The sequence below is a fragment of the Mustelus asterias genome, chromosome 7, assembly GCF_964213995.1.
Source record: "Mustelus asterias chromosome 7, sMusAst1.hap1.1, whole genome shotgun sequence".
In the NCBI taxonomy this organism is placed as follows: Eukaryota; Metazoa; Chordata; class Chondrichthyes; order Carcharhiniformes; family Triakidae; genus Mustelus; species Mustelus asterias.
Window position 1 is genome coordinate 100,309,064 of NC_135807.1, and position 26,420 is coordinate 100,335,483.

The following is a 26,420-nucleotide window of genomic DNA, read 5'->3' on the forward strand; positions in this document are numbered from 1 at the left end:
AAGAGATTTACGAGAATGCTTCCAGGAATCATAGATGTTAATTACATGGATAGATTAAAGAAGGTTGAGAGTAGATATGATAGAGATGTTCAAAATTATGAGGGGTCTGGACAAGAGTAGATATGGAGAAACTATTCCCAATGGCATAAGGTTAGAGGTCACAAGTTTAAAGTGATTGATAAAAAATCTTAAAGGTAAATGTTTTATGCAGCATGTGGTTACTTATCTGAGATACACTTCACGAAGTGGAGGCAGATTCAATAGTGGTTTTCAAAACTGAACTGTACATGAAGGGGAAAAGAAATTATAGGGCGAGGGAAATTAGCAGGAGGGTAGCTCATGAGACATTAGAACAGATGACCAAAATGTACAAATGGTAGATTTTAAGGAGAATTCTAAAAGAACCTAACAGGAGCAGGAGTAAATCATACAGCCCCTAAAGCTTGTTCTGCCATTCAATACAATCACGTCTGATCTTTGGCCTCAACTCCACTTTCCTGCCCACTCCCTATATCCCTCAATTCCGAGAGACCAAGCATCTGTTTATCTTAGCCTCAAATATATTCAATGATGGATCTGCTCCAAGATGTAGAATTCCAAAGATTCACAGCCCTCTGAGTGAATCAACTGAAAATGAAAAAAATGTGCAAGGTTAGAGAAAAGGCAGGAAAGTGGCACTAGGTGAAGTTCTCACAATGAGTCAAATGGCCTCCTTCTGTGCTGCAACCATTTAACGAAGCAATTTCTTCTCCTCTCAGGCCTAAACAATCAATTCCCCCCTTCAAGATTCCCAAGGGAAGCAACCTGGCAGTGTCTACCTTGTCAAGCCCTTTCGAATCTTCCATGTTTCATTGAAATAACCTCTCGTTCTTCTAAAGTCCAGTGAGTAAAGGCCCATTTTTTTCAGTCTCTCATCATAAAACAACCCTTTCATCTCAAAAACCAATCTAGTAAACCTTTGCTGGACAACCTCCAAATAAATATTAAAATTGCACAATACTCCGGGTGTGGTTTTCACAAAGCCACATTCAATAGAACCATAGAAAATTACAACTCAGAAACAGGCCTTTTGGCCCTTCTTGTCTGTGCCGAACCATTTTTTGCCTAGTCCCACTGACCTGCACTTGGACCATATCCCTCCACACCCCTCTCATCCATGAACCCGTCCAAGTTTTTCTTAAATGTTAAAAGCATTTACCACTTTATCTGGCAGCTCATTCCACACTCCCACCACTCTCTGCGTGAAGAAGCCCCCCCTAATATTCACTTTAAACTTTTCTCCTTTCACCCTTAACCCATGCCCTCTGGTTTTTTTCTCCCCTAGCCTCAGCGGAAAAAGCCTGCTTGCATTCACTCTATCTATACCCATCAAAATCCTTATTCAATCCTTATTCTTATACTGATGTACCTTTGCAACAAAGGTCGACATACAATTTGCCTTCTTAATTGCAAGGTATACCTGTATGCTGACTTTGTGTTTCTTGTACAAGTACACCTGAATTGTTCTGAACATAAATTTTTAAAAGTTTTGTTTGTACTTCTTAAAAATATTCTGATTTCCTCAGTTCATGACCAAAATGATCTCACACTTCCCCACATTAAATTTAATATTGCCCACTCACTTAACCTATCTAAATTCCTTGACAGCCTTTGTGCCCTCCTTGCAACTTGCTTTCACACTTAGCTTTGTCTCATCAGCAAATCTGGCTGCAATACGCTCTGTTCTTTCATTCAATGCATTTATAGAGATTGTAAGTAGTGATGGGTCTTTTGTAAACAGATGTAGGGCCCAGCACTGATCCTTGCAACACTCCACTAGTCACACCCAGCCTGCTAACTTGAAAATGGCTCATGCATCCCTAACTCTTTGGTTTCTGTTTGTTAACCCATCCTCTATCCTTGCTAATAGTGTGTGTTAAACATTTGTGTGGCACCTTCCTTCATGTGTACTGTGCACAAAGGCAATTCTTTGGCTCATTACATGATGCTTTGTCCAGAGCCGTTTTCTTGGCAGTTTTTGTCAGTGGTGGTTTGTCATTGCCTTGCACTCTCAGGGGCAGGTCCCAAGCCCACTTCACTTGAAATGGAAATGGAACTCATGCTATTGATGTTAAACTGAACCACATGCTAGTCATCTAGCCAAATCAGCTCACCAGCTCCCATCTGGAACTTTACTGAAGGTCTTTTGAAAATCCAAATATATTACATCTATTGGTTCTGCTTTATCTATCCTGCTAGTTGCATCCTCAAAAAGGATGACTCAAATTTGTCAAACACAACTTCCCTAATGGAAAAATTTGTCTGATTATACTGTGATTTTCTAAGTGCAGTGAAGGAGTGCAGAGAAGTTGAAAGGAACGATGTGTTGAATGGGAAAGGGACATTTTTCAGTTACTCATGCATAATGTTCCTTTGACAGATGAGTAGCAGTAAAACACAATATGTAGAACAAAATGTATAAACATGATTTTGTTTGTTCTCAAGATGCAGATGTTACCAATCATTAGCAGACACTGAAGCCAATGACTGGAGTATAATTCCAAACGTGGCTGTGGTCAACCACACCTTCTGCAGGTAGCCATTCTTCATGGCTACCTGCAGAAGGTGGTGTAGGTTAGATGATAAACCCATGAAGGAGAGAAGTGGCAGCAGTACAGTCAAGTCCAATCCTACCTGCAAATGTTATCCATGCATGCACAATGCAGCAAACACACGTAGCAAGTTGAAGCTGGAACCCTGCCTCATGTTTTCTTCTTTTAATGTAGAGACACTGGCTATTCTTGGTTTGAGTTGCTGCCTCACTGAGATCAGTTCACTCAATAAAAAGAGGGACTAATCTGCAGTGTGTGTAGTCTCCTGGTTTTAAAAAAATGCTAATTCCCTGTTGTAAGTACTGGGCCAAAGAAATGAACTTAGAAAAGCAAACATATGAAGTGAATAACATCAATCAATTTATGCCAAAATATATTACTTTCTCAATCATTGTTGTTCATGGGTGTGTTGGCTATGGCTCAGCTGGTAGAACTGATGCCTCTAAATTAGGTGGTAAATTTAGTCCCACCCCAGTAACCTGAGACAAAATTTATAGTCCATAAATGGGAACCATTACACTATCAAAAAATGCCATCTTTTAGATGAAACATCAGGGCAAGGCCTCACCTGCCCTCTCAGGTGGACATAAAAGACCACACAATTTCAAAGAAAAACAGGGATTTTTTTTCCATTGTCCTGGTCAATATTTATCTCTCAACTAGCATCAATGGAACAGATTATCTGGTTAATCCCACACTGCTATTTGTTGAAGCTTGTTGATACAGTTTGTCTGCTGTTTTAGTATTACAAATTTGACCACACTTAAGGACAAGTACTTAATTGGCTATAAAACACTTTGGGACATCCTGAGGTCATAAAAAGGCATTATATAATGCAGTTTTTTTTACATTGTTTCTTTCTAATCTAAAGAAAATAGTTCACTCACCTCCTCATAAGAAACATAGCTTTGTTCAACAGAGAGTTGGTGGTTGGGCAATTTTTAAGAGTACGGTAGCGTAGTGGCTATGTTATTGGACCAATAATCCAGAGGCCTGGACAAATAATCAGAGCATGAGAGTTCAAATCCCATCATGGCAGTTTGAGAATTTGAAGTCAATTAAAAATATGGAAATAAAAAGCTAGTATCAGTAAAAGTGACCATGAAGCTGTGACCGTTATTAAAAACTCAACTGGTTTACTAATGTCCTTCAAAGAAGGAAACCTGCCACTTCAAATGGTCTGTCTAAACGTGACTAGTCCCACATCAACATGGTGGATCCTTAAGTGCCCTCTGATATGGAAAAAAAACTCACCCAGTTCTAACACAACTCACTATATCGCAACAATTATGACACTGTCAAGCCCTATGAGATGGCTGGTGGTCATGAAAAGCCTTATATTAATGCAAATTCTGTTTTTAAATTCTTTCATTCTTTCCAGGGACATGTAATGATCAGCAATAAATGCTCGCCTTGCCAGTTACGTCCCATTCAGAGAACAAATAATGAGAGAGAGCTGGATAGTTGGATGACAGAACTTTATACAAATGACCAAAGGTTTTGCTTGCCCGCATTTTGCAGTCTTTTTCTTTTCCTGTGGACAAAAATAGGGTTTTTCTGAAAGTGAGGCACTTCAAAAAGACAGTAAATAATGGGGATTTCAACCATCCTAATATTAATAGGGAGAGAATCAGTGTGAAAGGCACAGAAGGAGCAGAATTCTTCAAATGCACTCAGAACTTTTTAAACCAGTATAGAGCAAGTCCAACGAGAGAGTCTGGACTTAGTTTTAAGGAATGAATTTGGGTGGAAGGGATCATCAGGTGGGGAGCATTTAGGTGGAAGAGTTTCAGTTAGATTTATGGAAAAGGACAAATGTAGACCAGAAGCAGGTGTCTCAATTGAGCAAAAAGCTGAGATGTGCTTTACTTGAAGTGGACTTGAAACAGCTATTCGAAGGTAAACTTTGCAAGGTCATTGGGAGGCATTCAAAGAAGGGATAGTGTACGAGTAGAATTTTCTGGCCTTGCCTGCCACTGGGATCATCCTGCCCCTCAGAGAGTCAATGGACTTTTGACTGGGCCATTGAATCTCCTGCGGCAGGTCCTGCCGCGATAGAGCTGGAAAATTCCAGCCTATCTTCTCTTAAAGAAAAAAAGGTTAACATATACTGAGCCTCCTAGATGTTAAGGGTTTTAAAGGAGCGGATAAAGAAAAAATGGAAAACTAATGGCAGATACCAAGGGCTTTATACTTTAGAAAACCTAGTGGAGCAGAAAAAAAGTTAGGGCTGAAATGAGGTAAAAAGGAACTTCAGAAAGTCAAAGAGCGCATGAAAAAAATTTGTAACTAAAATCAAGGAAAACAAAGATTTTTTAATAACTAAAGTGAAGCCAAGTTGTTGCAAATATTGATTTTAAAAACAAACCTTTCAGACAGAAGAATGCGATGCATATTCAACATGATTATGGATGTGTTAATAGTTAGCTTTGTGGCACACCCACTCACATTAAGGCTGCATGCGCAATTCTGGGTTCAAAAGTCCAAGGCTATCAATGTGAGGTTTTATAAGATGACTATGTTTTGGAACTGGAGGAATGATGAGGGAGAGTCATGTGATCTGCTTTTAATTCTACCTGATAGAAAGCCTGGGTGACTTGGTTATCACAGGGCCAAGGAGTCCATGGTGAAACTTACTGGGAGCAGGTTACAAAATGTTCACTCCTGAAAACAAAGTAAGGAGCTGACTGTGGACAGACTTTTAAGGTAGGATTTTCTGGTCCCACTGACAGCGAAGCCCTTGCAGCGGGTTCTCCTGGTGGTGCAGCCAGCAAGCAACACAAATGGCCATTGACTTTGCCGGGACCAGAAGATCCTGTTAACGGCTAAAGGCGAGCTGTCTCTGCCGCCAGGAAACATGCTGCAGGGGAGGGCCAGCAAATCCTGGCCTTGGTCTCTTGAACTTTTATGGACTGAAAGAGAGAGATCTCTCCGAGATAAAAGACTGCAGTTGGTATGGTTAGCAGAGAGAAGGCAGTTACAGGTCCCCAGTGAGCTTTCAGACAGAATGTCACAGAAGGATGGTCTGTGATCAAAGAAACACATCCCATGGCAATCTAAAGACTCTTGATTTGCTCTGGAGATGCCAGGAGGAAAGCAAAAATCACATAATTGACTTATTGCTGGGAGTTTGGGAATTCTCAGTTTGGGAATTCAGTTTGGGAATTCTCTGAAGATCAAAACTCACTGTTCATAATGACTGGAGCACAGGTTCAAGGTGGGGGATGGAAAGTTTAAGGGAGATGTGCGGGGGAAGTTTTAATGCAGACAGTGGTAGGTGCCTGGAATGTGCTGCCAGAGGATGTGGTGGAAACAGGCACATTAGCAACAATTAAGTGGCATCTGGATGGATACATGAATAGGGAGGAAATAGAGGGATACGGACCGAGTAAGGGCAGAAGGTTTGTTTTTAGTTAGGGCATCATGATCAGCACAGGCTTGGAGGGCTGAAGGGCCTGTTCCTTTGCTGTACTTTCTTTGTTCGTCGACTCGGCGAAGCGGAGAATGTGAACGCATTGGAAGCTGGGAGTGGTGGTGAATTGTTACCTACAAAGATTTTAATTCTGTGGAGAGTGTGTTGTGATTTATCTGTATGAGGTATAACGTGGGGTTATCGGTTGTGTTAAAGCATGAATAAGATCTATCTTTTCTGTACTTTACAGTATTAGTTGCCTACTAAATAATGTTTAGTTGATACAAAAACAGAAAATGCTGGAAAATCTCAGCAGGTCTGACAGCATCTGTGGAGATACAATAGAGCCAACGTTTCGAGTCTGGATGACCCTTCGTTAGAGCTCTGATGAAGGGTCATCAGACTTGAAACGTTGGCTCTATTCTCTCTCCACAGATGCTGTCAGACCTGCTGAAATTTTCCAGTATTTTCTGCTTCAGATTCCAGCATCTGCAGTATTTTGCTTTTATCTTAATGTTTAGTTACAAGGTCAAGCATACATTCCAAATGTTTGTAAAGGCAGCACAATAGCAAAGTGGTTAGCACTGCTGCTTCACAGCTCCAGGGACCTGGGTTCGATTCCTGGCTTGAGTCACTGTCTATGTGGAGTTTGCACATTCTCCCTGTGTCTGCAAGGGTTTCCTCCGGTGCTCCGGTTTCCTCCCACAATCCAAAGCTGTGCGGGTTAGGTTGATTGGCCATGCTAAATTGCCCCTTAGTGTCCCAGGATGCATAGGTTAGAGGGATTAGTGGGTAAAAATGTAGGGTTATGGGGATAGGGCCTGGGTGGGCTTGTGGTTGGTGCAGACTCGATGGGCCGAATGGCCTCTTTCTGCACTGTAGGGTTTCTATGATTCCATGAGTTGATGTTGTTTTTAATGTCTTTGTTTCAGAAAGTGTTTTAACTTGAAATCTTGTTCGGTGATTATTTGAATTTGGCAAAAGGAATTCAAATATCATTTTGAAAGTTATCGCTCTCATTGTTGGATCATAACACTTAGTCTGCTGTGGAAATTGCCTTTTGATTGTGAATATCAGTTAGAAGTGTTGGGAGAGATCCCAAATTGTAACAGTAAACTTGGAGGAAAAAACTTAAAATTCCAAGTTTCTAATCTACCCCCTAATCAGAGATTCGTACTATCTTCAATAAAGTTAAAGGTAGTTTTGCTTTTCTGCACTGCATTTTCAATGTTGCTTCCAGTTCTAATCTCGCTCCTGGAACAATGTCACAAATTCTCATCACATGCAGAAACAACAAGAGGGTTAGTCTACCAGGTTTATGAATGAATGTTATATTCAAATATAGCCGGATCAGTTACCTTTAGTATCCTTTGAATTCATAGAATCATAGAAACCCTACAGTGCAGAAAGAGGCCATTCGGCCCATCGAGTCTGCACCGACCACAATCCCACCCAGGCCCTACCCCCACATATTTACCCGCTAATCCCTCTAACCTACGCATCTCAGGACTCTAAGGGGCAATTTTTAACCTTAATTGTTATAGTTAAATGTGAAATTCTATCCATGCATGCTCCATAGTAATATGAAGGATGCAATTCCCATCTTGAATGCTCGAAATATTTCTAATGTCCAAGGTGAAGCAATGGGCTTTGCCACTCCTAAAGTCAGCTCACTTCACTATCAAGTCTGCCATTGTCAGAGGTTCAGGTCTCCTACATCCTTCATTAAGATTTTCAACAATAACAACTCGTCATCTATATAATGCCTTTCATGTAATAAAATGTCCCAAGGTGCTTCAAGGAATGTTATAAAACAAAATGACACCGAGGTATTTAGGTAATTCTTAAATTGCACAAATTCATGTGGGTTACTAATGAGAGTTTCAATACACATATGATATGTTAATTGATGCTTCCAATTACATCTACCGATATCAATGGCTAAGCACTGCAAAAAATGTTTGAAATTATGCTTAAATGCGACTCTGCAGGTTTATTTAACAATAACTAACAGTGACTTGCCTCTTATATTCACATTACCTTGGTGGTAGAGTATTCTGAGTTGTGTTGGTTGGTGAAGTGAGGGGACTGGTCCAACCTGCAGGGGAACGTGGTGTGCTTCGTGTTATAGAACTGTTGCCAGATCCTTGCTTTATTAAAAGAAAAGTTAAATGCAATTAACATTTAGCAAAGCAATTCCCTAATTTTATCTAAAGCAAAAACTAATAAAAATGATTAGGTAAACATCTTGAAAAAATATATGTTTTTATAGTTCATGATCTTGCACAGTTTAGTAGTCACAGACAGATGACCAACAGGCCATCATTTGGTTATTTCCAACATTATCATATCAAATACCACAATACATGCATCTCACTGCCCTATAAAATGCCATTATACTTTAGCCAAAAACACTATGTTCAAGATTATAATTAAAATTAATTGACAGCAGCTCATGTGTATGGCATGAGGATGTGTGGTTCCTGCTGTAAAACTTAACAACACAGAGAGACCTTTCAGCCTATCACATCTCTTTATTAGGAAAACTAGTCTAATCTAATTATCTTTCTCCTTCTCCAATATTCCAATGCATCTTTCTAATTCCTACTTTAAAAATATTTATGACTTCATCAGGTACTTGCCTGTAAAGGCATTTTAGGCTAATCTCACTTCCTGTGACTTATTTTAGATGCTGCTGAATTATCACCTCACCAATCAGTGAAAACTATTGAATCCTTACGAATTCTTGAGATATCTATCACATCACCTTTTAACCTTCTCTGTTTCAGTGAAACTTTCAAGTCTTTCTTCTTTAACTGCAACCTCTCAGCCATAAAAGTCTAGTGTTGATGTAGCAGGGAGAATTTCAGAGGACCTGTACAAATTGGGTGTGTTGCGCAACAAGAGGGCAGGGGTTTGGGAGAGTTTAAATTAATTTGGCAGGGGGTGGAGTACCAGGATAAAGCATGAGAGAGAAGACACAATGTGCACAAAAGACTGCGAGAAACATACAGCATTAGAATAAGGACAAGTTCAGAAATAGGAAGGATCAAAGAGTGTAAATGCAAGGTACACGGAGATGGATTTGGAGTGCACATATAAATGTATGGAGTGCAGTCACTAAGGATCCTGAGCTGCAGGCACAAGCAGCCACATGGGATTATGACAGCAGCAATAACAAAGACCTGGTTCAAACAAGAGAAGGAATGGGCATTTAATATTCTTGGCTTCTATTTTAATTATTTATTAATTTTAATTAATTCACAGGGTGTGGGTATCACTAGCAAGGTCAACATCTTTTGTCCAATCCTAACTGCCCTTTAGAAGGTGGTGGCATCACCTTTTGAACTGCTGCAGACCATGTGATGAAGAAACTTCATAGTGCTGTTAGCAAGTGAGGTCTCAGTGACGATGAAGGAACAGTGATATATTTTCAAGTCAACAGGGCATGCAACCTGAAGGGAAACTTGGAGGCGATGGTGTTCCCACACATCTGTTGTCTTGCCCTTCCAGGTGGAAGAGACTGCAAGTTTGGGTGGTGCTGTTGAAGATGCCTTGCTAAGTTGATGCAGTGGATCTTGTAGATGGTGCATACTGCAGTCAAGGTGCATTGGTGATGGAGCGAGTAAATGCTTAAGTCGGTGGATGGGGCACTGATCAGTCAATTTGCTTTGTGCCGGATAGCATTGAGCTTTGGATGTTGTTTGTGGTGCACTCATCCAAGCAAGTTGGGAATATTTCATCACATTTTAATTTGCGCTTTGTAGATGGTGGAAAGGCTTTGGGGATCAGAGGGTGAGTCACTGCAGTATATCAAGCATCTGACCTGCTTTAGTAGCCACAATATATATGTCACACTTTTGACACATCAGGGAGGGTGAGTGTTACCTGAAAGCTTTATTTCAAGGAAGTGGTCACACTACTTGCGATAGAATCTTCTGGTTTGGGAAGTGGTCGGTGACAAGAAGGTGTGACTTCAGCTAAGGCAGGTAAGGGGACCCAGAAGGCAGGAGTGCAGAACTGTCAGCCACTGCAGTTGTCCAACAAAGACACATCTATCCCAGTTGATCCTGCAAAGTCCTCCATGCTAACACCAGATGATGTACCAAAATTGGGAGATCCGCCTCACAGACTAGTCCGACTAAAAGCTGACATTCATACTCTCAGAATCTGCCCACGAGAGTATTGGCAGGAGTGACTACCACACAGTGTTTGTGGAGTTGAAGTCCCATCTTCACACTAAGGATACCCTCCATCATGTTGTGTGATACCATCACTATGCTAAATGGGATAGATTTCGAAGAGATTCAGCAACTTAAGACTGCACATTCATGAGGCGGTGTGTGCCATCAGAAGTAGCAGAATTGTACTCAACCACAATCTGTAACCTCACAGCCCAGCATATCCCTCATTCTACCACTATCATCAAGCGAAGGGATCAGTCCTGGTTCAATGAAGAGTGTAGGAGGGCATGTCAGGAGCAGCACTAGGCGTATCTAAAAATGGAGCGTCAACTTGGTGGAACTATAAGACAGGATATCTATCTTATGTGCCAAACAGCAGACAGAGCTAAGGCGGTTCTATAACCAATGAATCAGATATAAACTCTGCAATCTTGCAACATTCATAAATGCGTGAATGGTGTAGGACAATTAAGCAACTAACTGGAGGGGGAGGCTCCACAGATATCCTCATCCTCAAATTGGAGAAGCCCAGCACATTAGTACGAAACATAAGGTTGAAACATTCGCAACAATCTCATCCTCATCTGGAACTCCCCAGCATCACAGATGCGGTCTTCAGCCTATTTGTTTCATTCCACGTGATATCAAGAAATGGCTGAAGACACTGGATACTGCATAGGCTCTGGGTCCTGACAATAATCCGGCAATAGTCCTGAGGCACTGTGTTCCAGATCCTGCTGCACCCCTTGACAAACTGTTCCAGTACAGTTACAACACTAAGCAAAGTGGAAGATTGACCAGGTATATCCTGTACACAAAAGGCAACCAACCCGGCCGATTACCACCCATGTCTACACTCGATCATCAGTAAAGTGATGGAAGGGGTCATCATCAGTGCTATCAAGTGGCACTTACTCAGCAACAACCTGCTCACTGACACACAGTTTGTGTTTCACCAGGGTCACTCAGCTTCTGACCTCATTACAGCCTTGTTTGGAACATGGACCAAAGAGCTGAACTGCAGAGGTGCGGTGAGAGTGACTGCCCATGACATTAAGGCAGCATTTGACTGAGTATGGCATCAAGGAGCCCTACCAAAACTGGAGTCAATGGGAAACAGGGGGGCAACCTCTCCGCTGGTTGGATTCAAACCTAGCACAAGGGATGATGATTGTGGTCGTTGGGAGTCAATCATCTCAGTGACAGGACATCACTGCAGGATTTCTTTCATGTGGTGTCCTCGGCCCAACTATGAATTTCTTTCCATCGTAAGATCAGAAGTGGGGATATTCACTGATGACTGAAAAATATTCAGCATCATTCGCAACTCTTCAAATACTGAAGCAGTCCATGTACAAATGCAGCAAGACCTGGACAATTCCCAAGCTTGGTAACATTCATGCTACTGAAGTGCCAGGCATGATGCCTCTGGTTCTTTTGCTTAGCACCTTAAATCTTTATCTTTTGGCAACCAAGTCATGATACACTGGCATAAGTTTCTCCTTATTTATTTTTATCAAAGATTTTCACGATCTTGATCACTTCAACCAAACCCTTCCTTAACTTAGTCCGTCCAAGGAGATCAATCCCATTTTTTCTATTCTCTCCACTTAACTGAAGTCTTTCATTCCTGGTACTATTCTAGTTCATTTCTTTTGCATCCTCCATAAAGCATGGACATCTTTTCTATACTCTAGTGCCCAGAATTGGTCTCAATATTCCAGCCATTGTTTAAGAAAGGTCCAACATAACTTCTTTGCTTTTGTACTTGATTCCTCTACTTATAAAGTTAAGGATCTCATTGATTTCAAGAATTGGCCTCTTCATGTGTCACCTGTGATTGGGTAAACAGTTAGAAGGGGAAAACTTTGTAGGGCTGTGGGGAGAGCAGCCAAGTGACTGATGTCCCAAATAGCCAGTACAGGCGCCATGGGGTAAGTGGTTTTCTTATGTGCTGTACCATTCTATGATTCTAAATACACATTTTTGGAACCCTCTTCACTCCAGCTAGTTAATAAAAGAAACCTTATGTTTTTGCCTGTATATTAATGTTGGTGCAAAGAGTTATGTCAACTTCCAAGGTGTCGTGGTTTCAACATTCCTTTCAAAATTGTACCATTTAATTTATGTTGCCTTTCATCATTCTCCCTACAAAAAATGAATCATTTCTCACTTCTATTTTAAATTTCACCTGCCACGTGTCTGCCCAACTCACCAGTCTCTGTTCATGTCCTACTGGAGTCTGTTACTATTCTCCTCACTGTTTATAATATTTCTGAGTTTTGAAACAACAAGTTGGGCTTCCATTCGAGCTTGCTGAAAGCTTAGTAATATTTGAATTACGTAATGACACAATACCTATATGCTATAATGAATAACTTAGTCTGTATCTTTTCTAAAGTTTTCCTCAGACAAAAATAAATGGATTATGAAACACAGTAATATAGCCTTTATGCTTGGGCATTCACTGCTGGTCTCCCCATCAAAGTGTAACTGGAAAGATGCACAAATCTATGTACTGCAAGAAATTGGCCTGAAGTAGAATCATAGAATCCCTGCACTGTAAGAGGCGGCCAATTGGCCCATCGAGCTTACACCGACAACAATCCCACCCAGGCTCTATCCCCTTAACCCTGCTAGTCCCCCTGACACGAAGGGCAATCAACCTAACCCGCATATCTTTGGACTGTGGGAGGAAACTGGGGCACCCAGAGGAAACCCGCATAGACACAGGGAGAACGTGTAAACTGCACACAGACAGTGACCTGGAATTTAACCCTGGTCCCTAGCACTGTGAGGCAGCAGTGCTAACCACTGTGCCACCGTGCTGCCCTTAAATCATAATTTTATAAGATGGTTATGTTAAGATCAATAATTGAAAGAAAAATGAAAACTAATTTGTTTGGCTGGTGACTGGAACATCTTAATGTATAATCAAAGCCCTTAAGTCAGCTTTTGCTACAAACTACTGTAGAGTAAAGGTACATTTCCTGCAACAGTTACATATTTTGCGTATGCTGATGTCAAAAATAAATTCAGAAGTCTATCTATCTCAAATTAGATGATTGAACTATGCATGCTTTAATTAAAACAATGTTCAACAAACGATCCAGTATGTACATAGGCAGTTGAAAAGAAGTGTGCTTAAAGTTGCAGGTCAGATAACAGCATGAGCAAAGCTTATTCAAGTTTTGTTCTTGTAGTTCATGACTGTCCTGATGCTCCAGTGTTCAACGCTCGGTAACTCATAGAATTAACAATTACCGTAATGATCACAATAAAAAATACCTGGGTAGCGCTGGCTAAACTACGAAGGTGTGTTTGAAGAAGTTTGGTGGCTCCATCCTGGAATGTTTTGGGTAGAGCTCCAAGCAGCATGCTGAACTCTGGAGTGTTGAGTTGAAAGAGGCATATCAAAACTGCTTGAGCTGCCTAGAAAAGGAGAGCAAGAGGAAAAATTAGTTCCACCCATCACCATACTTAATCTGCTGAGTGTTTCTTCAGTGCCACATATATCTATCACTAAAACGTAATCAAATATATTTTTACTTGAAGGAGTAGTCCTTAACTGACATGAGAAGTCAAAATTTTGGTACCATATCATCAACCATTTTCAATTTCAACCAATGAACTACATTTTACCAATTGCAACTGGTAAATAACTCTTGATTTGCCATTTGCAGGAGTGTCTCGGTAAACAACCTATTACTCACTAGGTTGGAGCTATTAAAATTTGACCTAAATGTAAACATTAGAATGACGGGCAAAGGAAATTTATAACGATTTCTCGGTCCTCAAGATTTTCTCAACGATCTGTTTTCCCTATTGGCTGACACTTAATTGAAGTAGGGCTGCACTGTCACAGGTGCCAACTTTTGAATGACAGTGAACTGAAGCCCTATCAAGGCACTATAAAATACAACACAAAATTCTCAAATTACCCTACACATAGACAATGCTCATTGTTCAAACATCACCGAAAACAAATTATCTTCTGATTTAAAGTAAAAACCAAAAAAAACTGATACACTCAGCAGTTTTGGCAACATCTGAAAAATAAAGTGAAAGTTTCAGGCCGATGACCCCCATCAGAACCGGGAGTGCTTCGAGATGCAATAATCTTTAAGCCAAGCAGGAAAAGGTGTGAGGGAGGACAAATCAGAATTGGTGTCGAGCAAGATTTAAAATCACAGGTGACCGTTTATAGAGTGATTTATTTGAGCTTCAACTTGGTATACTGCATTCGCCGCCCATGATGTGGTCTCCTCCAAATTGGGATGGCAAAACGCAGAGTGGGCGTTTGCTTTGCAGAACATCTTTACTCAGTCCATAAGTGTGGTGCTGAGCTTTCAGTTGCCAGGAGATGTCTTGGTGTTCTGGTTAACACTTATCCCTCAAACATCCTAACTACACCAAGATCATCAGGTCCTTTAGTCCACTGCTGTTTGTGGGACCTTGCCGTGTGCAAATTGGTTGCCATGTTGTCTACATTACATCAGTGACTCCATTTCAAAAGCACTCTGTTGACATGAACACACCATGGGACCTCGAGGTCATGAAAGACATTATACAATTTCAAGGGAATGGTAGCATACTATTAATTTTACTGGATGAATAATCCTAAACTCTGGAATAATGCTCTGGAGACACAGGTTTAAATTTTAAAAGAGCTTAAGGAATATAAGTTCTATTTAATAAATCGGGGAAAAAAAACCTAGTCTAAGTAACGGTGACCATGAAACTACCAGACTGGTGTAAAAAAAATTCACTCATGGAATCCCTATATTGCAGAAGGAGGCTATTCAGCCCATCAAGTCTTCACCAACTCTCCGACTGTGCATCTTACCCAGGTCCAAACTCCCCCTCCCCTCCTAAACCTATAACCCTATGTATTTATGTAACCCCCTGCTGACAACTATATGCTCTGACCAGCTGAGTTAAGTGAAGCTGTACCTGGGATGTGCTTGATGTTATAAGGGGCTACTATGTAAATGTTCAATTAACAGGATCCTGAGTTCTTAGCGGTTGGTGGTGAGCTAGGCTAAATTTCCTATTTACCAAGAAATGTCAGTACAGGCGTGAATGAAAAGGGTTAGTGTATGCAGTTGCAATCTAGAGTAATAACCTATTAATAATAGCGTGGTGCTTCCTAAAATGGTAAGTATGTAAACCTTATAATAAAAGGTTCAGGACAACCATGCAAAAGGAAGAACAAAAATAAATTTATTTTCTTGCATTGTTGCGTCTCATAAAACAGGTAAAGAGTCCCAAACTAAAGATTTTTCAATTAAACAGTTTCAACCCTGAGAAATGTTCAAAATATTACCAAGCGTTTGGATTTATAAACGTTGGGGCCCATACGTTGGTGCACATATGAAGAAAACACGCCCCCAACAACACACTGCTGATACCGTTCAGTGTCTGATAGTATAGTCTCCAGTTACTCACGCAACCACGACACACACAGTCCAGAAGGGTCTGCGAGCGGGAAGATGATGCAGCAGGAAAAGAAAAATGCAGCAAGCTGTCCGTGTAGTGACGCAGGTCCAGTGCGCAGAAGTCTGTCCTCCTCGGCAGTGCTACTTAGCAAGTTAGCTTCAGCTAATCCTCGTTCTCTCCGTCTTCTCAGTGAAAACTACGCCCGGCGTTTATAGCTGACTGTCCCTCATCGGCAGTTTCTAGCAGAAACGTCCACGCTTGAGAGTACAAGACGATGCGCTTTACACTTTTTCTCAACAGTAATGAAAATAACAAACAGGACTAAACCTTGCTGCCTTTCACTTCAAACTGGAAAAAACGAGTTACTAAACTGCGACAAACACGAGCTTTAACTGCACAGTAATATTTGTGCCCATACTGTGAAGTATGTTAGTCTACAAATATTATTTGCCTCGAGGTTAAAACTGGGTTTTTACCGCATGGAAACAGCTCCTCTTCCCCACGTGTGTCTCCCCACTGCAGCTTCCTCTTCCCCACGTGTGTCTCCCCACTGCAGCTTCCTCTTCCCCACGTGTGTCTCCCCACTGCAGCTTCCTCTGCCTCCCGCCATTTTTCTTTTTCCCTCCCCCTAAGTAATCTGATTGGCTTAAAGTGCAGCTCTCTAGAAAACGGATTGGCTTATCACTCAAACAAACAGTATCTGTTCACGGTATTTGGCCCAGTAAACAGGATATTGAAACTCACAAGAAAACAAAGAACAATGGGAAATGTCTTTTTCATTAAATTTACCCATATTTCAAGAAAACACACTCTTTTCATTTTTCTTTCATTTATCCTTTTTTTCAGGCCCCTACATTTACCCCACTAATTCCCCTAACCTTCACACCTTGGGACACTAAGGGGCAATTTAGTATGGCCAATCAACCTAACCTGCACATCTTCGGACTGTGGGGGAAATCCAAAGCACCTGCAGGAAATCCATGCAGGCACAGGGAGATCATGCAAACTCCATACAGTCACCCAAAGCAGGAATTGAATCCAGGTCATTGGCACTGTGAGGTAGCAGTGCTAACCACTGTTCCACCACTAATGTCCTTTACAGAAGGAAATCTGCCATTATTACCTGGTCTAGCCTACTTACAACTACAGATAAAATCTTTGGAATCCTGCCACATCCAGTTCAGGATGGTGGTGGACAATTAGACAACTAACGAGAGGATGTGTCTCCATGAACATCTGTATCCTCAATGATTGTGCAGCTCAGCATTTCAGACCTCCCCAACCTGTATCCCCAACCCAAACTATACAAGTACAGCGACAACAATGGTAGCTACCTGATAATGTACAGTTATGCCTTGTCCTTAAAAAAAAAAGGACAAATCCAATCTGTCCAATTACCATTCCAAAGAACAAAGAAAATTACAGCATAGGCACAGGTTCTTCGGCCCTCCAAGCCTGCACCGACCATGCTGCTGTGTGAACCAAAACCCCCTACCTTCCGGGGGACCATATCCCTCTATTCCCATCCTATTCATGTATTTGTCCCGATGCCCCTTAAAAATCACTATCGTATCTGCTTCCACTACCTTCCCGGCAGCGATTTCTAGACACCCACCACTCTCTGTGTAAAAAACTTGTCTCGTACATCTGCTTTATGTCTTGCCCCTCGCACCTTTAACCTATGCCTCTGAGTAATTGACTCTTCCACCCTGGGAAAAAGCTTCTGACTATCTACTCTGTCCATGCCACTCATAATCTTGTCGACATCTATCAATCTTCAATGAAGTGATGACAATTGTTGCCCTTGGAACCCATCAAATAGCAAAACCTGTTCACCAATGCTCAGCTTGGGTTCTATCAGGATCATCCGACTCCAGGCCTCATTACATCCTTGGTGTGATAATGGACAAAAAGAGCCAAATTCCAGAAGTGAAGTGAGACCTTTGACGTCAGGGCAGCATTTAAAATGGGTGCGTCATCAAGGAGCTGTACCAAAATTAAAGTTGATGAGAATCGATGGGTGGTTGGAGTCATACCTAGAACAAAGGAAGATAGTGGTCGTTGCAAACCAACCATCACAGTCCCAGGACATTGCTGTACAAGTTCTTCAAGGCAGTGATCTCAGCCCAAACATCTTCAGCAGCCTCATCAATGACCTTCCCTCCATCATAATATCAGAAGGGGGATGTCTGCTGATCATTGTACAGTATTTCAGCTCCATTTGTGACTCCTCAAATAATGCCCAGGTGCAGCAAGACACAATGCCCAGGCATGGGCTGTGGCAATTAGAGGCCATAAGTGCAATGACCAACTCCAATAACAGAATACAACCATCTCCCTTTTCGCATTTGACAGCATTAACATTGATGAAACCCCTTCATTAACACTCTGGAGGCTATCATTGACCAGAAACTGCATTAGACCAGCCACATAAACAGTGGCTAAAAGAGGTCAGAGGTTGAGAATTCTGCAGTGAGCACTTGCCAACTCCCCAAAGTCTATTCACCATCCAAAGGCACAAATCAGATTATGATGGAATGCTCCCCACATGCCTGGATAAATAGAGCTTTAGCATGATCCCAAAAGTTCAATACCATCCAGGAGAAAACAACCTGCTTGATTGGATCACCATACATCACCATAAGCATTCACTTTCTTCACAATGGCACGTGGTACCATCGACAATATGCACTGCAGCAATTCATTGAGATTCCTTTAACTGCAGCTCCAAAACCTGTGACTTCATCGTCTATGATGTGGAGATGCCAGCGTTGGACTGGGGTAAGCACAGTAAGAAGTCTCACAACATCAGGTTAAAGTCCAACAGGTTTATTTAGTGGCACAAGCCATAAGCTTTCAGAGCGCTGCTCCTTCATCAGGTGACTGGGAGTTCTGTTCACAGTAAGAAGTTTAACAACACGAGGTTAAAGTCCAACAGGTTTATTTGGTAGCAAAAGCCACACAAGCTTTCGGAGCCTTAAGCCCCTTCTTCAGGTGAGTGGGAATTCTGTTCACAAACAGGGCATATAAAGACACAAACTCAATTTACAAAATAATGGTTGGAATGCGAGTCTTTACAGGTAATCAAGTCTTAAAGGTACAGACAATGTGAGTGGGGAGAGCGTTAAGCACAGGTTAAAGAGATGTGTACTGTCTCTAGCCAGGACAGCTAGTGAGATTTTACAAGCCCGGACAAGTTGTGGGGGTTACAGATAGCGTGACATGAACCCAAGATCCCGTTTGAGGCCGTCCTCGTATGCGGAACTCGGCTATCAGTCTCTGCTCAGCGATTCTGCGCTGTTGTCTGTCGTGAAGGCCGCCTTGGAGTACGCTTACCTGAAGATTGGAGGCCAAATGCCCGTGACCGCTGAAGTGTTCCCCAACAGGAAGGGAACACTCCTGCCTGGTGATTGTTGAGTGGTGTTCATTCATCCATTGTCGTATCGTCTGCATGGCCTCCTCAATGTACCATGCCTCGGGACATCCTTTCCTGCAGCGTATCAGGTAGACAACGTTGGCCGAGTTGCAAGAGTATGTTCCGTGTACCTGGTGGATGGTGTTCTCACGTGAGATGATGGCATCCATGTCGATGATCTTGCAGAGGTTGCTGTGGCAGGGTTGTGTGGTGTCGTGGTCACTATTCTCCTGAAGGCTGGGTAGTTTGCTGTGGGCAATGGTCTCTTTGAGGTTGTGCGGTTGTTTGAAGGCAAGAAGTGGGGATGTGGGGATGGCCTTGGCGAAATGTTCGTCTTCATCGATGACATGCTGAAGGCTCCGGAGATAATGTCGTAGCTTCTCCGCTCCGGGGAAGTACTGGACGACGAAGGGTACTCTGTCCGCTGTGTCCCGTGTTTGTCTTGAGAAGGTTGGTGCGGTTTTCCGCTGTGGCGCGTCGGAACTGTCGATCGATGAGTCGAGCACCATATCCTGTTCTTATGAGGGCATCTTTCCACGTCTGGAGGTGTCTGTTGCGATCCTCCTCATCTGAGCAGATCCTGTGTATACGGAGGGCTTGTCCGTAGGGGATGGCTTCTTTAATGTGTTTAGGGTGTAAGCTGGAGAAGTGGAGCATCGTGAGGTTATCTGTGGGCTTGCGGTATAGTGAGGTGCTGAGGTGACCGTCCTTAATAGAGATGCGTGTGTCCAAGAATGCAACCGATTCTGGAGAGTAGTCCATGGTGAGTCTGATAGTGGGATGGAACTTGTTGATGTCATCATATAGTTGTTTCAGTGATTGTTCACCATGAGTCCAAAGGAAGAAAATGTCATTGATGTATCTAGTGTATAGCATCGGTTGAAGGTCCTGTGCGGTGAAGAAGTCTTGTTCGAACCTGTGCATGAAGATGTTGGCATATTGAGGTGCGAATTTGGTCTCCATGGCTGTTCCGTGTGTCTGGATGAAGAACTGGTTGTTGAAGGTGAAGACATTGTGGTCCAGGATGAAGCGGATGAGTTGTAAAATTGCATCTGGAGATTGGCAGTTGTCGGCATTGAGTACTGAGGCAGTTGCAGCAATGCCATCATCGTGGGGGATGCTGGTGTAGAGTGCCGAGATCTCCATTGTGTCGAGGAGTGCTCCTGGTTCAACTGCTCCATGTGTGCTGAGTTTCTGTAGGAAGTCGTAGTGTCGTGACAAAAGCTGGGGGTTCTTTGTACAATCGGTGTCAAGATGCCCTCAATGTAGCCGGAGAGGTTCTCGCATAGGGTCCCATTGCCTGATACGATGGGACGGCCGAGGGTGTTGGATTTGTGTATCTTCGGGAGGCAGTAGAGATCTCCAATGCGGGGAATACATGGGATGAGAGCACAGAGGGTGCTCTGAAGGTCCGGATCAAAGGTCTTGATCAGTCTGTTGAGTTGACGGGTGTCTTCTTTGGTTGGATCTGCGTGTAACTGTCTGTAGTGTTCCTCGTTGTTCAGTTGTCGGCACACTTCTTTGCAGTAATCTGTTTTGTTCAGTATGACGGTGGCCCCTCCTTTGTCTGCTGGTTTGATGACAATGTTGCGGTTGATCTTGAGAGTGCGGATTGCGTTGCGTTGTGCTTGGGTGATGTTCAGGGCTGCCTTGTGAGTGCGGCTGATGAATCTGGCATTGACCGCATTGATGACATCAACAAGTTCCATCCCACCATCAGACTCACCATGGACTACTCTCTGGGAATCGGTTGCATTCTTGGACACACGCATCTCCATCAAGGACAGTCACCTCAGCACTTCACTGTACCGCAAGCCCACGGATAACCTCACGATGCTCCAATTCTCCAGCTTCCACCCTAAACACATTAAAGAAGCCATCCCCTACAGACAAACCCTCCGTATATACAGGATCTCCTCGGATGAGGAGGATCGCAACAGACACCTTCATACATTGAAAGATGCCCTCATAAGAATAGGATATGGCGCTTGACTCATCGATTAACAGTTCCGACGTGCCACAGCGAAAAACCGCACCAACCTCCTCAGAAGACAAACACGGGACACGGCGGACTGAGTACCCTTCGTTGTCCAGTGCTTCCCCGGAGCGGAGAAGCTACAACATCTTCTCCAGAGCCTTCAACATGTCATTGATGAAGACGAACATCTCGTCAAGGCCATCCCCACATCTTGCCTTCAAACAACCGCAAAACCTCAAACAGACCATTGTCCGCAGCAAACTACCCAGCCTCCAGGAGAATAGTGACCACGACACCACATAACCCTGCCACAGCAACCTCTGTAAGATGTGCCGGATCATCAACACGGATGCCATCATCTCACGTGAGAACACCATCCACCAGGTACACGGTACATACTCTTGCAACTCAGCCAACATTGTCTACCTGATACGCTGCAGGAAAGGATGTCCTGAGGCATGGTACATTGAGGAAGCCATGCAGACGCTATGACAATGGATGACTGAACACTGCTCGACAATCACCAGGCAAGAGTGTTCTTTTCCTGTTGAGGAACACTTCAGCAGTCACAGGCATTCAGCCTCTGATCTTCGGGTAAGCTTTCTCCAAGGCGGCCTTCACGACACACGACAACCCAGAATTGCGGAACAGAAACTGATAGCCAAGTTCCGCACACGAGGACGGCCTCAACCGGGATCTTGGGTTCATGTCACACTATCTGTAACCCCCACGACTTGCCTGGGCTTGTAAAATCTCACCAACTATCCTGGCTGGAGACAATACACATCTCTTTAATCTGTGCTTAACCCTCTCTCCACTCACATTGTCTGTACCTTTAAGTCTTGATTACCTGTAAAGACTCGCATTCCAACCATTATTTTGTAAATTGATTTTGTCTCTTTATATGCCCTGTTTGTGAACAGAACTCCCACTCAACTGATGAAGGAGCAGTGGTCTGAAAGCTTGTGGCTTGTGCTACCAAATAAACCTGTTGGATTTTAACCTGGTGTTGTGAGACTTCTTACTGTTCATCATCTATAATAGGATTTCCCAAACATTTCTAGCCATGGAACCTTTTTCACCTCCAAAGAATAATTAACAAACATATTTATTACATTGAAGAGCCAAACCACAACAAAAATTATTTTTGCGCAATATGCACAAGCATATAAAACCCTAATTTATAGAAGTCTTCTCTATTTTTTTTACATCAGATTACTTTAATTAAATTGTTCTCTTATTAAAACACGTACTGGCTTTTAGCTTCTGTCATTTTTAATGGAAGAGTGTTGCTGCTCCTTTGGTCCAAATGGGAAGTGAACTGCTAGAAATGCTGGCAACTCATATTGGACACATACTTTCATGTCTACCTCGGCCCACCCACTCTCATCTCCCTAGCCTGCCCGCTCTCACTCGTACCCACTCACTCTCCCCAAGTGTGGCAATATGACCATTACCTACAGAAATTGAAAGTAGTTGCCGAAATGTTGTTGGGAAGTTATTTTTCCTTAGTTTCCTGCAATGTCTCAAAGAATTTTGCTGTTGTTCTTGTCATGCTGATTTTATCAAATCTCAGATGTCGAGTGCCTTTTTGTCCTGAATGCAGCAGTGAACAATGCAGCTGTGCAACTTTTAGTTGGAATGGAAGATAGTGATATTTCATCTTCTCAGGCTTTTCTTCAATGTGCTAAAAGGGAGCAGAAAATTCCTTAGCGAATGCTAGTCTATCCTTTTCCTGTTTGATAAGAGTACAATTCTCAATCTCTTGCAGTCTTCTGTCTTGATCAGTCTTGCTTTGAAAAGGTTCCATGATCCTGACAGTGGAACCGTCATGGAGACCACATCCAATTACCTGCAATCCTGGAAAGCTGCCTGTCCCACTTTGCTGATCTTGTCTTCCAGTGAAAAGACAAGAGCTGAGAACACAAGAGGGAGATTGAATCCTTCATAACAGTGACTTGAGGGGGTGGGGTGGAGAAAGAGTACGAGTTGGATATGATAAAGGAGGTTACAGAAGTTCAAAATCTAAGTAGTTTAAGAAATAGATTATTATTTTTAAAATGATATTATACTGGGGGTGTGTGGCATACTAGGGTAGTAGTTATGGTAATGAAATGGTGATGTGCCTCATGATGTAAAAGTGGTAAGTCACAAGCTAGAGACTCTGTAGAGCAGATGGAATTGTTTGTATGCAAATTAAAGTTTATCAATTAGTCACAAGCAGGCTTACATTAATACTGCAATGAAGTTACTGTGAAAATCCCCTAGTCGCCACACTCCAGCACCTGTTCCAAAGATGCGCGGGTTACGTTGATTGGCTATGCTAAAATTGCCCCTTAGTGTCCTGGGATGCATAGATTAGAGGGATTAGTGGGTAAAATATGTAGGGATATAGGGGTAGGGCCTGGGTGGGATTGTGGTCGGTGCAGACTCGATGGGCCGAATGGCCTCTTTCTGTACTGTAGGGTTTCTATGATTTCTATGTTCGGGTACACTGAGGGAGAATTTAGCATGGCCAATGCACCTAACCAGCACGGCTTTTGGACTGAGAGGGGAAACTGGAGCATCTGGAGAAAACCCACACAGACACAGGGAGAACGTGCAAACTCCACACAGACAGTGATCCAAGCTGCGAATCGAGCCCGGGTCATTGGCGCTGTGAGGCAGCAGTGCTAACCACTATGCCACTGTGACACCCCTAAGAGTGATGTACTTGCGTATTCGTCACAAAACAAACTGAGCTATACAATTGTTGTTATATCATGGAGCTGCGTCGACAACATTTGGACAACTACAACATCAGGCACTATTCCAGCTTTGCTTATTTAAAACCTATTTTGTGGGAGAAAATGCACATAAAAGCACTTAACCCAAGTTAAGCTTTGTAGATGGATTTAAAACACTTCCACCAATTGGAGAAAGCAGAGCTGAGTGTAGACTTTTTAAGAACAGTAGATGAATCACAGAAACAAGAGTCGGCCATTCAGTCCCATGAACATCTTTTGCCATTCAATCATATCATGACTGTTGTGCATTTCAACTCCGGTTACCCTCATTGATGCATCTCCTTAAATATGTGTAATAAACAAAATTTTATCAATCTTGGTCGTGAGCATTTTAATTGATGCAGCATGGCGGCTAAGTAGCAAAGTGATTGTTGCTAGTAATCCAGAGGCTTGGACTAATGAACCATGAGTTCAAATCATACCATGGCAAGTGGGAATTTAAATTTAGTTAGTTAAATTAAATGAAAAGCTGGAATAATCTGGAATATATTAGCATTGGTGACTAGGAAACTACAGGATTGTTGTAAAAATCCATCTGGTTCACGCCTGTCTTTTGGGGAAGAAAATCTGCCATCCTTATCCAGTCTTACGTGACTGCACACCCACAGGATTGTGCGTGACTCTTAACTGTCCTCTGAAGTTGTCTAACAAACTCAAGAACACTTGTAGGTGGACAATAAATTCAGGCCTTATCGTTGAGGCCCAAAGAACAAAGAAAATTACAGCACAGGAACAGGCCCTTCCGCCCTCCAAGCTGCACCGACCATGCTGCCCACTGAACTAAAACCCCCTACCCTTCCAGGGACCATATCCCTCTATTCCCATCTATTCATATATTTGTCAAGACGCCCCTTAAAAGTCACTACCATATCCGCTTCCACTACCTACCCCGGCAAAGAGTTCCAGGCACCCACCACCCTCGCACATCTCCTTTAAACCTTGCCCCTCGCACCTTAAACCTGTGCCCCATAGTAATTGACTCTTCCACCATGGGAAAAAGCTTCTGACTATTCACTCTGTCCATGCCTCTCATAATCTTGTAGACTTGTGAATTAACACACACAAAAGAGATTTTTGAAAAAGTGCCTTCTTCTTTCACCCTGAATGGTTCAGCTCTAATTTTATGATTGTGCCCCATGTATCAGATTCTCCGGCAAGAGGCCAGTTCCTCTATATTTATTCTAACAAATCCTTTCAATATTTTAGACACCTCAATTAGATCACACTTGAACCATATATTAACAATATAACACAAGCTAAGTTTTGTAATGCCATTGTATAATTTAACTCAAAAAGCCCAGTATTGTTCTGGTGAATCTGCAATATATGCTTCAGCAGGTGCTGTAGCCAACTCTAATTCAGGTGGGATATGAAAGCTGAATTCAAACTCAAACATAATTTGTTTCCCTTCGTAGTACAGTTCCTTTGAGACAAAAGCTAACATTCCATTAATCTTTCTGATTATCTTTTGTACTTTGTCCACTTGCTTGCAGTGAAGTGCACAAATTTATTTTCTCCTCCACAATCCTGAGTTTCTCACCATTAAGAGAATACACCAATGTTTTAGATGCAAAATGGGTGACCTCACATTTCCTTGCATTGAATTTCATCCTCCAGTTTTGTCTATTCAAGTAATTTCTCGTGTTTTTGTAACAACTTGCTCCCAACTGTACAATTTACTGTGTCTCCCAACTGTGTCATCTGTAAAGCTGGATGCACAACTCCCTACTCCATCATATTTGATATACTAGGTGAAAAGCTGTGGTTCCAGTATACATCCCTTACAAATAGCAATTGTCAGATCCTGTAAATAAGAGGTACACTATCTTTATCCTTACTCTCTGACTCCTACTTCCCAAATAATTTCCTATCCATCTTGCAAGGTTAAGTCCAAGTCCATGTGCTTTCATGTTTGCTAACAATCTAACATGAGATACATAGGTGCTCCTTTATCAACCATCAAATCAAATTAGTCAGAAGATTTACTCTTTTAAAAATTTGTATCGATTCAGCCTGATCACTTCACTCTTATTCAAGTACTCAGTCAGTCTATCCTTGGCAACAGGGTAGATTGGGAGAAACTATTTCCACTATTTGGGAAACCGAGGACGAGAGGGTATAGTCTAAAAGGTAAACCTTTCAAAGTGAAATGCAAAGGGTGGTAGAAGTTTGGAATTCTCCTCTATAAATTACAATTGATATTCAACCAACTACTAAAATTAAGACCAAGATGGATTGATTTTTGTTAGCCAAAGTTATTAAGGGATATGGAGCAAAATCAGGTATATGGAGTTAGGTCACAGAACAACTATGATATGTCCGAATGGCTGAGGGCAGTTTGTTCAAAGGGCCCTTTAAACTAAATTAACGCATGCATAGCTGATCAAAAAGAACCAACTTATGTCTTACAGGAAACATTGCATTGGCATTACAGTATTTCTTTAAACCTGGAATACATTCTGCTTCTGAAACAATAATAGGAACTGCCAAGAATTTAGTCCATTAAATCTTCCTATCTATCCTTTTCACTCAAACTGGCTTTTATTATTAATTTGTGATTTTGATGTTAAACCTATGGAAGTGTCAAGTCATCCATGTTGAACCCAAGAAAAATC

At 42.2% G+C, this 26,420-nt stretch overlaps 1 protein-coding gene across 9 annotated transcripts in view; it reads right to left on the reverse strand.

Annotated features, from left to right (window-relative positions):
• Positions 1-26,420, reverse strand: part of clasp2 (cytoplasmic linker associated protein 2) — a 463,341-nt gene that overhangs the window by 73,602 nt on the left and 363,319 nt on the right. For all 9 annotated transcript variants that reach the window (XM_078216563.1, XM_078216560.1, XM_078216559.1 and 6 more), the window contains 2 exons: positions 13,476-13,619; positions 8,044-8,153 (listed from right to left, as the gene is read on the reverse strand). In XM_078216563.1, the coding sequence (XP_078072689.1) occupies positions 8,044-8,153; positions 13,476-13,619 (254 nt within the window). The remainder of the gene's footprint in view (positions 1-8,043; positions 8,154-13,475; positions 13,620-26,420) is intronic.